Consider the following 12,709-nt stretch of genomic DNA (forward strand, 5'->3'; position numbering starts at 1 on the left):
AACAAACAGGAATAAAACAACGATGCCTGAGCAGCACCTGCCTCTTTGAGCGATAACCTGCGTACCAAAATAAGACGGAGCGGCGGAGACGAGCTGCTGGAATCTAATTATAATGTCCTAGCAGATAAAAAAGGGCCAAGACCAGGAAACACTGGCTGGGATGCGCACAGGCGGTATTTGTACTTACTGTAATCCATGACAGGTTGAAAGGGCCACGAAGGAGTGAGGGATGCTCCTGACCTTTCCCTGGTAGTAGCAGTGCTCTCCTCCCTGTGAGCAAAACACCAACACACAGATTAAGATCGCACACAACCCACATGCTCAAACAAAGGATGAACACATTTCACTTGCTGCATTCATTCATTCATACTCCATCAGGAAATGAGTCCCGATCCATCAATCACTCACAAATTCACAAATCATTTCACACACACACACACACACACACACACACACACACACACACACACACACACACACACACACACACACACACACACACACAGAGTTTCAAACACTACCTGGTTCAATACAGTACTTGCTTACTGTGTTTATGTGAACTTTACTGTGAAGGTTCTGTGAAGGTTCTTATTCAACCAGGTCAGCTGCTGCTCAGCGGCAGCTGGACTCTTGTGCGTGCACGGAGCGCTCTTTAAGCATAAACACACATTTATTTTCTATAGATGAGTATGATGTCTAAGTGCTCTGCAGGCCATCTCTTCCTGGTCCATTTCTTGCTGCCTAACAGCCATTAGGCAGGAAGCCAGTCTCCCCCAGGAAACACGGCTTTTATAAGTGGATCAATTTCTGCTGTACCGTCTGATGCTGTGCACAGCAACGCATCACTACTTGCACTCTTTCCGTACGTCTCTGTGGACTTCGACTCAACCCGTGCCTTATGGACGGGGAGGAACATGTGCATTTGTTGTTTTAAAACTACCCAGCTCAAAGAATGTGTAAACTGATTTGCGGGCATCATTATGCTGCTGTACCACAGTTCCTCCTCATCTGCACTCTTCCCACCACAACGCTTTGGAACTTGGCTGCAGGGATGTGCTCCCATTCAGTCACAGCTCTATTAGTGAGGTCAAGCGCTAGTGTTGGGTGATACAGCCTGGTAAGCAGTCCGTGTTCTCATTCATCCCAAAGGCTGGTGGGACGGGGTGCGTGTCAGGGCTCGGAGCAAGTCAAGTGTCAACGAAGACGACATCTTTATCGCTCAGGCTTCTGACTGAAACAAAAGGAGGCTTCACAAAGATGCAGCATATGATAATGGGAAACCAGAAAGTTTCTTAAGCTTTGAGCTGAGGACATGCTACGCTACCCCTGATTTATACGCTTTCTACCATGGCCCTGTCCCATAAACAAGCCAAACAAAACACACGGGGTGCAAGTACTGTACACTCATCAGCACCGCAGCACAAAGAGAAGAAGTGAAAACAGGAGGACGGAGGCAGAGCACCTGAATTAGGTGCATCAAAAGGATGCTGCTGAAGTTCAGCAGATAAACTGACACGGCGATACAGACGGAGATAGGGGCTGGATAAAGAGCGTTAGAGTGACTATTAAAGCAAGAGAGAGAGAGCTATTTATAAGTGGTTCTGTGCTCTACTATCGCAACATCTCTCCTCCTCCTGTCGCCCTGAACCTTCTGCTCCACTTCTCATGAAAGTAAAAAAAAAACAGTGCTGTGGAGCATCCTCACAGCGTGTGATGCTACAGTAATTCGGCCTGATCTGTGATCTCCTTAGACTCATACACCGTACGAGTAATTAATCATCTAATCTGGACAACACAGTGCACAGAGAAAAGCGTAAGGTCACGCAGTTGATTAGCAAGTAGGACACGAACCGTGAACGGCTCACCCATTATTTAGGGATTCAGTCAGATCATCCAAACACTCATACGCTGCACCATAAAGGTGTTATGAATGTGTTGAGCCTTGCTTTATCTTAACAACGGGATGCTGTGGCTGCACCTGTGGGTGATGCTCCAGGAATACTTCCTGACAACACAGCATCTCCATAGTCGGGAGCGCCTCCATCCCTCAATCTTATTCTCCTCACTGTTCTTGGTGCTACTAAAGCAACGCGACTAGGAAAATGTAGAACGCCAAGCAACATCAGGACGACAACGCGCAAGACAAAGCGCCCGCTCAGCGCGAACGGCTGCCTCGTTTGCGTTTACTCGCTGCGTGAACTACGCGAGCAGAGGCGAACCGATCCCTCAGCATCTGTGCTACAGCTGCTGACCTTCTGACCTCTACAGCGAGCGGACCAACAGACAGCATCGCTCTCACATTAACCTTCCCCAACACCTGCTATTAATAAAGAGCCATACGTTATGTCTTCCACCATTTACAGAAATTACTCACCTGAACTGTTGTTCAGGTGAATGAATTCACATATTGCTTTCAAATAAGTTCCCTAATTACGAGGGGCCATTTCATATGTATGTGGTGTATTAATGAGGATCACTGTCTGAAGTGTCTAATATCTTACTAATCTGCAGCTTAGCCCAGTATAATCCTGACCAACACTTATGTGATGTAACACAATCTCTCAGTAGGTGTCTTGTAAGGAAAGTCCAGATTTTAGAGGATTATCACAGCCATCATAATCTCATTTCACATTTAGGCTACAATAGAAAGTGCCTGGTTGGATGTGCTATCGCTTGTCACTGGTTAGATGCAGCAAACTACAGGACCCAGGAGTGTCAGAGGTGACGTGTGGGACCCTGTCCTGGTTTTTATTTTAGCATGTAACACCCACTATGCCAGGCTGGTATCAGATCTCTGATATCTTGTCTTGATGTGGACATCTGATATTGAGGGAAGGTGTAGGTGGTGGATTTGTAACAGGTCCCAGTTTCAGTGTACACACTGGTCACATTTATTTGTTCAACACCGATCACAGCACGAACTGGGAACAATTCGCTGAGTGTCTGTCACACACACACAAACACACACTTGCATGTAGACATTTGCTCTATTGCTGACATAAAAATATTGATTTCAGACTTTGCAATTCACACAATGCATAGCTCGCTTTCATCCTTATTGCCATAGGAAGCACAGATTGCATGTCAGGGGTGAATGGGTGAGTGAGAACAAATAATCCAGTGGTGTGAGTGAAGATGCATGGGAGATGATTTGCAGAATCTTACGTTGGTGACGACAGTCTTCCCTTTCTCCGTCAAATGCCTCTCTACATACCCGGAGGACAGGAGGTCACTGTGAACGGAGAAGAGAGGACAGAAGAATTAGTCTGCAGGTCTGCAACTTTGTGGTTTTCATTCAAGTGTCACGAGTGTGATTGGACTTTATAGGATGATTGTATTCTGTCTGGGTAGCTCCGAAAGCTTCAGAGCATCAGTTGGGGTAATTATGGCCCACATTCTCATACACGGCTATTTCCAGCCCACAAACACAATTATAATAATCTAGTCGTCTAGCAAATATCCAGTGAGTGCATTCCTGTCAAAGCAAAGACAAGGAAGACAGCTGAAGATACCTGATAAGGAAGAGGAGGATGCAGCAGGAAATAATAGGAGAGCGTAAGGAAGGGAAAGTGCGTGTAAATAAGGGAATATAGGAGGAGTGTGTGCAATCTCAGCAGAGCTGGACCCAGGTATCCCTGCGGAGAAACACACTGCAGGCCTTATCTGAGACAGAGATGTACGAGGTGAAGCACAGGCACGCACACGCGCAGCCGTGTCATACGAATGGGATTCTTCCTGTCTTAAGCCTTTTTAAAAATGTAATAGAATTACAGTTCTAGCTTCTTATCTCACAAATTGGATGACCTGCACATGAACATATAGAGGCAGTCACACATTTAAACATAATGAGTCTAGCAGGCTGACGTTCGACTGTCACACACACACACAGAAGCTGCAGATTTGCGGCGTTAAAATGTTAAATCAATATAAAGAGGCATTTCTGTCACCCAGTATTTGAACAGGCTCAATGTTGCTGAAACGCTTTTCCGAAATCCCAACGTCCATGGCTCGGCTGTTGCGTTTATCAGTCAGACTGCAGCAGTGACATAAGAGACCAAAGCGACATGCAGCGTTTGAGCAGCCCACTCGCCACATCCAGAGAGCCATCAATCAACTCCAACCTGCTGTCAACATCCAGATACAGAGAGACAAATAGGTGAGATGGATGTTCACTCCGTTTACCCCAAAAAAGGCCTCCAGTCGCATAAAAAACATCTGTGGGGATCAGTAATCAATGTAAAGTGTGGTTAAAGCGGAAGACCGGTCAATACTGTCACAGGATTATGGTTTTGGTTTTGTCACTTAAGTTTTATGTTTGTTTCGATTCAGTGCATTAGACAATTAAGAAATAACTAAGACGGACGAAAAAAATCTTCCAAAGATGATCTGTGTATTATCCAAATGAAACTCCCGACATCAGCGTGCTCACGTACGTGCACACACAGGGGCGGCTTTCAAAGATGACTAATAGGCAGTTTGCACTGGCCATAAAAAAACAGAGAGAGAAAGTGGAGGGTGAGAGAGATGAAATGGAAAGAGGGATAGAATGGCTGTCAGGGGAGGAATAATGAGCCAGGAAGGAAGGAGACGGTGAAAGTTAAAGAGAGGGAGGAGAAGAGGGCTCAGGGCCACACCAGATATCCCATCATGCACCGCTATGACACTCCGTCTTCACAGGCAACCCCCCATTTGTCACACTTCACACCTTTCAACCTCAGATCACACATCGCGTCAGACTTACAACATCGCCGCGCAAATTAAACACTCCCCGAGTCCCCGGTCCATCGGTGTACGGCGCCAGAGAGGCCCTCTGTCACAACACGCGTGACGCCGCGACGGAGACGCACGGTCACGACGGTTCGACCCGGGGTCGCGCACCTGCGCCGCTAACCTTTGTTACACCGGGATGCGTGTTTAAGATTCAAAGCTTGTGATCCTCACCCGGCCCCACGCCGAGCCCAGACGGGGGGAGCCCGTGTCGAGCAGCAAGGCAAACACACGGGCTCCTAATGGAGGATGCTGATAACAGATTTCAGCTTTAATTGCTACAGGATTTAAATAATTTAGCTGACAATAATGCCAACTCAGCCTGGGCCCCAACCCCCACACTGACACGCAATGGAACAGAACAGGACCCCCCCCACACACACCCATCGATGCATGTTAGACCCCCACCCCCTCGCCTGTCAACCTGCACACATACATATGGATAAATGCAGCGCTGTAAGAAACGCACTGGAGTCTCAACTCTGATACGCAGAAATAAACAAAAACACACTCTCATCCATCTCTCTGAGGACATAAACACTGCAAACTCTACACATAAACGATGATCAGAGGGAGGCCGTTTGTAAAATGAAGCTGGGGAACTTCATTAACAAGTAAAAGCAGGAAAACGAGGAAAAAATAAATAAACAAAAATCCGTTTTACGCTCATTAAAGTAATAAATTATAACATTGCAAGATTCCACTTAAACGAACAGATTTGTTGTGGCACAGCTGGGACGTCTCATTTCAGACTTCTACGGCATCTGGCACGTGACGGGCCAGATGTGTGAGGTGCGTGAAGCGACTAGAACCAACATGTTCCTTATTCTCAACAGGTTTCTCCCCCGGCTCGTTTTTTTAAATAGGCTGCGCATCACCCACTGCACTAGAAAAGAGTTTTCTCGGCGCTGTCGCCGTGGCAACATCTGTTTGAGAGCAGGCGTCCGAGCTGTCCATCAAACCTGCGTGAGGACCCGGAGACGTCTCCGCAGACGCTCCACTTCAGCGTGCAGCGTTTCACAGGCAACTGAGACCAGCCATTTACATAGTAATCACATCCTCTCACTTTCTCTGCACTTTAAAAACATCCAACCCACACAGACACACGGGAAACCTAGCAGCACTGACGCTGCCGTCTATTTATCTTTACTCAGTGGCCCTTTAGGATGCAAAGACGCACGGAGATGCCGACAAATCAAACCTCCCGTTTTCTTTAAAGCATTTTGTTTTGAGTTGCTCTGGGCGAAGACGTCTCCTCTGGCAACCTCCGTTCACCAAGTGTCCCTGTGGTCTAAAATTCCTCCCAAGGACCAAGTCACCAAGCAGAGCTATGGTCCTGGGATGAAAAAGAGCACCAATAGAAGAAACTGGCAGGATTCATGTGAATGTGTGTGTGTGTGTGTGTGTGTGTGTGTGTGTGTGTGTGTGTGTGTGTGTGTGTGTGTGTGTGTGTGTGTGTGTGTGTGTGTTTGTGGTTTGGCAAAAGGGCCACAGGCTATTCATTGCTTTCACAAACCCTCCTTCTCTGCTCAATACGTCCACACACAAAAGCAAAATCTACTAAAAAAAAAGGCAGGCAATTAATCGAATGCATCCATCTCATACGCATCTGCATTGAATGGACTTCTGCTGCCTTATGGATCTGCCATGTAATAAAAGGGCACCGCCGCGCGCAGGGCTGACCGTGTGCTGCGTCACGCCGCTGTAATGAGGATGGAGGAGAAGGAGCAAGACAGGAAGGAGGGTCTGCCGAAGGAGCGAAGGGGAGGAAAGAGAGGGGGGGGGGCTTCTCTTTGGTGAAGGCTGCAGCTGCTCTCACCTGCCCCCCCCCCCCATCCCACCGAGGCCTCATTAAAAGGTCTCCAGGCTATAATTCATTCACTCTCCAATCACTTATCAGACATGCAATTCCACCAGCACTCTCCATGGGATTCCATTTTCTTGTTGCACAGGGAATAGTGACACACAAGGAGAGAGAGAATCGCGCAAACAGCTCCGATTCATGTTCTCTGAAGATCAAGCTGCTCATCAGTTTTTTTTTTATTCTATCTTATGCCCTCTCACCTACTTAATGTTTGTCTGTTGATAAATTTGCTCCCAATGCATCTTCTGACTGGATTCCGTGCTGCAGTTAATGCTGTTAAACCCCTAATCTTTTGACAGTCCACCATACTTTCGATTGATTTTTATTCAGCATGACAGAGGAAAAGGGTAATCTATCAATAGACAATAGTCTTTAGTGAGGTCTTATTATATTTGCCTGCTGAGAGAAAAACCGTCTTCCTCGTGTCCTGTGTCTGCAGCCAGAGCCGGCTCCTGGATCGCCCTTTGTCTTCGCTAATCCTCCACACTGAGTGAGACAGTTCAGCAGAAGAGAAGGGGTGAGAGCGGCAAGAGAGGAGGGGAACAAAGAAATACAAGAAGCTGGGGGTGGAGGGGTCGAAGGGCGTGAAAGGGAGACTGGTTATCCGGCGCTTGACACCCTGTAAAGAGTCCAGTAACCTTTCCCCCGATGGTCGGGGGCCGCGCTCACAAAACGGCAGCAAATAAACCTGTACCACTTCATCTGCTCCTGGTTTGACGTTTAACTGGATTAGAGGTCAGCCTGAGACCTTTCACTGTAAATGCAATGAAGGCACAGTTAGTTATACTACTCAACCTCGTCTTAGAAGAATTTCCCAAGTTTCACGGTGCAGTCCAATGTGCTCAGCTGTGTGACTGGACTAAATCAGGAACACGGTGTGGTGTAAATGCTGGTAAGAGAGACAGGTGCTGGAAAACAGAGGCTTCCAGGCAGCGGGTCCACTGGTTCCCACTCCCTGGAAGTATCTGTGTTCAGGTTCAGAGTCTGCAACACTCACAGGCCCACACAGGATGGAATTACACCAAACAATGGAAATATGTGGGACAAAAACTGTTCGCAGAGGATCACAGGTAGAAGCTTTAATCCTGAGTGGGTCGTAACATTGACTCTCTTGACTTACAAGGACTGTGGTCTTTTATATTCACCCAAAAGTGTGAAGAAAGAAGAAAAAAAAGCTATTTATTTATTCTTCAAGATTAGTAAAAGCTACTAAAATCTACAGGGACCTTTTAAGTGATTAAAAGTGATAAAGTGTACCTGAATGAACAGGCAGAATGTAGACGTCGCTGTGGTAACACCAGTGACGTGACTCCACTTCACACAGTCCTGCCTGTGACGCTGATCCACGTACACTAGCAAGAGCCACCAGTGAAACGCTGCTTGTTTTCACTGGATCAACTCACAAACAACCAAACGCGGTAAGCGAAGCTGTGTGCATGTGATGATCAGACAACGCAGATGACAGACAGAGAGGTCCGGCCTGAGGCAAGAACGGCCGAAGAAGAAGGAGATGGAGAAAGCAGAGGAGCCGCCACACTGTTCTTCTCAGGCCTCTCCTTTTAAGCACCTACTGCGCCCCCCCAACGCCTGCACCTCCTCAACCCACACCAAGACTCAAGGGTGCACCAAGGACATCAACCCCCCCCCGCTCTCTTCATCCTTATCAGTTGTTCTCAACTTGTTCGCAACCACAATAAATCAGACCACACCTTCCCGCAATAAATTAGAGACGAGGCAACGGCAGAACAGAGACGTAGGTGAAAAAGGAGACGAGTGGAGCTGGGCTGTTATATCGTCACGACGCGGAGACTGACTCATGGCCACAAGATAAATTATGCTGAAACGGGATGTGAGAATTTAATCACGTATTTGTGGAGCTGTAAAACTTCATGCACATGTACAGGTGTCGCATGCATAAATAGTGTCACGCTCACTCATTTGCCCAGAACAAGAACAGATAACAGCACAGATCGAACCCTTGGGCAACTGGGGATACGTCTTAGATTCCATTTAAAGTCATGAAGTTGCCTTGAACAAGTCTAATAATAATAACAATGATGAATAAACAATACATGTTTTAGAGTTTGTGTTGATTTCAAAGGTCAGGGAACGGTGTCAATCAAACAAAATGTGACACACATCCATTGTTATATGTTTATAACATTCTGGAAAATTCATTTTATTAAAGAGGAACATCAGCCAAATTAAAATTAATTCTTCCTTCTTCAAAGGAATGAAACCTGGCAGTTGTCTACACCGTTTACAACAGACAGCCCATGTTGTGCTCATTAGCAGGTTGACGAAGCCGTTGGTATAACTGGCTCCTGGTTTTGTTTGCATCAGGTGTGAAGATGCACAGAGACACATGTGAGTTATGGATGTTTTCACACATCCCACACATCTCGATGATTGACGGTACATGTAGCATGCAACATAATAACGTGCCAATGCGGGAAACGGCTTATAACCACAGAGGAATAAATCCACAAAGTACTATAAAAAAAGAACGTATGTTTGTTACACACTAAGTAGACAGTTTAAAGAACAAACAAAACAATACATTTTATTTTATGACATCTAAGAGCCTTACAGCTCATCACAGATGATGCGTGGTCAACATCTGAGCCACTGACGATGGAAACAAGCCGTCTAGTTTCCCCTTTTTTCTTATTTTCTCCATCTACTTCCTCAATATTAATTCTTAATCCTCCTCATTGTCAGAGTCTAATTTCTTTCCATCCATCCTCGTTACCTCTAATTAAGACAACACTTCACATGCCTCTTCTGCACCTGGGGCCCAGCAAGACGACACACACACTGACGTGGCAGCAGCTTCTTAAGGGTTTGCATTATATTGAAGAATGAAATCACTCTCCACATAATCCTGCCCACATTCATCACACCACTGCGCTATGGGACGTTCAGTGAGCTTGTGTCCCATCACAGACAGCTGGAGGGTTCCCTATCCCCTCCAGCCCCCTCGCCGCTAACGTCGTCAGACACATAACCTTCACAAAGATGAATAATGCATTTAGCATTAGCTGTAACTGACCCTTTGTATTAACATAAAGAATGTGTCTGCATACAGAGAACGCTAACGGAGGACCAGAACGCAAATACAAAAAAAAAAAACACGCGAGAGCCAGAGTCAGAGAAGAGGGAGCCCACATCAAGATACGCCACAGCAGAGTATTTCATAACGATGGTGAGGTTATGAAATCCTCCAGGCCCAGCAGGACCTACCCGACTGCTCTGTGGTCTTTATGCTTTAGATTAATATTTTTATAATACTTGAGGGGAACGTTTGCATGGAACATTACATTCACAGAAGAAGAAGAAGCTTCACTGCATTGGACAAGAGCAAACAGATATTACAGAACGTTGTTGCTGGGCTAATGGACTTTTCTGTCTGTGCAGGTGCTGACCTGAGCGCTGTTGTGCAAAGGCGGTCACACGTAACACTGTATGAACATTCCCGCTGCATGTGTAGCCTCCTCTATAATCTTCACAGCGCCATCTATTATTCAGCAAGAGCAGGTGGGAGGGGTGGGGCAGCGGCTAGGAGGGCGAGGCTGAATGGAGAGGGGGTGTGGAAAGAGGGGGAGAATGAAGCGAGGTGTGTGTGTGTGTGTGTGTGTGTGTGTGTGTGTGTGTGTGTGTGTGTGTGTGTGTGTGTGTGTGTGTGTGTGTGTGTGTGTGTGTGTGTGTGTGTGAGGATGATTAAAAATAGGAGACAACCCCCAACCCAGTGCACATTTTCAGCTTGTTCTGCTCTCACGGATGGAGCCATCGCTGAGATGGAGGAGTAAAAAAGAAGACAAAGACCGAGGGACCCATGACCCAGCAACCCCCTCCCCACTTCCTCTCTATACACAGGTCTGATGGGCGGCTCGTGCCATTACGGCTTGTTACTGATAAAAGAGCTACAGCACATGCATTTAATACACGTGATTATTCTGGCCCTAATGGAGCTTTCGATGTATTTGAATCTGAACCCGAATGCACAAGCTTTGTGGCTGAATAGGATCCATTCATGTGCCGTATTCGCTGGGAGAGAAAGCGTGATCAGAAAATAACAAAGGCTGTCAAAGGCAACTGCAGGAGTAGTTAGTCAGTCTGATTTTCATCACACTATTACTACCAGTGCTAACATGAGGAGGCTCAGTAGTGGGCTTGTGTTTACTAAAAAACAAGATTGTCAATGGTTTTCAGGAGTTGCACGAGTCAGAATACTGGACAAACTGAGGACGAACAACGTTGTCACACGTGCAGTAATGTCTTGCATAATGTATGTGTAGACATCTAGAGTGCAGTTCTGACATCTGCAAGTAAAAGCAGCAGACTACAAATGCGCACGCAGAACCAGCCAACATGCGCTTTAAATTCACTAAACACTAAAACACCTACACTCCTGTTTTCATGTCTAAGGCCGAGCAGTAACAGGAGGAAACTGAAAGCCTGGTGGATAATAATAATGATGATGATGATGATGATGAAGAATGTGCTGTGGCACTAGAGACGGCACTAAAGCTGAAAAACACAACTTTTGCTCATGGCAAAAATGAAACGCACCAGCAACGCACACAGCTACGGAGTCGCTCATTGATCAAACCGAGAGAACGAGGTTTTGTTACTAGAATCCAAAAACAATGCCGGGCCCATTCAGCTAAAATGCCTCCCACTGCGGCACCCACACGCATCAGCTGGGTTGATTCTGTCTGGCATAAAATCTATCTGTTAACACAGTCGTGGCCATCGAACCGGGGATGGGTTCACAGCAAAAAGGGATGAGGAGAGAGGAGGGCACGTGGGAAGGAATCTGGGATGTAATCCTTCAGATCGGTCCCCACGAGAGAAGGAAAACTGGGTCTACGGTCATGTTGTTTCTTCATGTTTCAGAGCTTTTTAAAAAAAATGTAAACATTAAACTAAATTACAGTAATAGCTGCTCTTTATACTAGATAGGCCTGTAAAAAACAGTTACACAGTCAGTGCTCTGCTGCACTGATCCCAGTTTCCCATTCTTATTCAGAGCCACACATGTCAAGCTGCTTCCCAGAGCTGTCTGGTTAGAAGCCAGTTCACTCTCTGCTGAGATTAAAAGCAGGATTTCAGTTTTTCCTTTAAACCGTTTATTTCTTAGTAGCAGAGTTACTCTCCCACATCTAGCTTAGATAATGGCTCACTATGTCACACTAATGAATAATGACTCGGCATCAAACCAAGAGCGAAGGGAAATGTCAGACAGCTTCAGGGTGTGTGTGTGTGTGTGTGTGTGTGTGTGTGTCTGTGTGTGTGTGTGTGTGTGTGTGTGTGTGTGTGTGTGTGTGTGTGTGTGTGTGTGTGTGTGGAGATGTTTATATCTACCTTGCTGGTGTGTCACAGTGACCTGCAGGCTTTGCGAATACACAGCCTCTAAATCTGGGAATTCCTGTGTTGGAACATTTCACTCAGCAGGGGGTGAGCTCTGCTGTGATAATCAGGCGGCGTCGTAGACAAACACAGGCTCAAACAGGGACGCAAAGCCACAGAACGCAAGACCACCGAGGTACAGATATAAAAAGAAGATAAAAGACGTGGAAGAGAATGAGTTGGAGGCAAAAAGGTTAAGAGAGACAGAGAGGGCAAGAGGGAGGGAGAGAATGAGGAAGGAGTTGCTCGCGTTTCATCAGCACTACTGTGATCAATATGAGAGTCTGACAGGGCCGAGCCCAGAGCCTTTACCGTAAATCACCTTCTATTATGATGGAGCCTCTAAATCACACATACAATAACTGAACTGCTGCAAACATACGAGCACATGGACGTACACACAGTACATGCAAGCACGCTCCAATATCCTAACTATTATTTATGTCCAAGAAGACAACTCCAAAAACGGGTAACAAACACTAACAAGCACAAAACAGTATAATCACATGACCAGTAGGTCCACAACTTGAGTCTTCTAATAGTATACGTACTGATTCAGTTCCACATCCAAGATTAATTGTTTTCCGAAGGCATCCACTTGGAAGCTGGCCTGGGCCACATGGTTCACCTGGAAGGGCAGAGAGCACAGGTCACAGAAAGAAACAC

The 12,709-nt window shown here is 46.4% G+C and overlaps 1 protein-coding gene across 8 annotated transcripts in view; it reads right to left on the reverse strand.

Moving 5' to 3' along the window:
* The window catches only part of adam22 (ADAM metallopeptidase domain 22), a 40,488-nt gene that overhangs the window by 24,591 nt on the left and 3,188 nt on the right, over window positions 1-12,709 (reverse strand). For all 8 annotated transcript variants that reach the window (XM_029129817.3, XM_055503502.1, XM_055503504.1 and 5 more), the window contains exons 3-5: window positions 12,595-12,671; window positions 3,166-3,232; window positions 188-270 (exon numbers count right to left, since the gene is read on the reverse strand). In XM_029129817.3, coding sequence (XP_028985650.1) covers window positions 188-270; window positions 3,166-3,232; window positions 12,595-12,671 — 227 coding nt within the window. The remainder of the gene's footprint in view (window positions 1-187; window positions 271-3,165; window positions 3,233-12,594; window positions 12,672-12,709) is intronic.

This window comes from Betta splendens, chromosome 16 (assembly GCF_900634795.4).
Source record: "Betta splendens chromosome 16, fBetSpl5.4, whole genome shotgun sequence".
Lineage (NCBI taxonomy): Eukaryota > Metazoa > Chordata > Actinopteri > Anabantiformes > Osphronemidae > Betta > Betta splendens.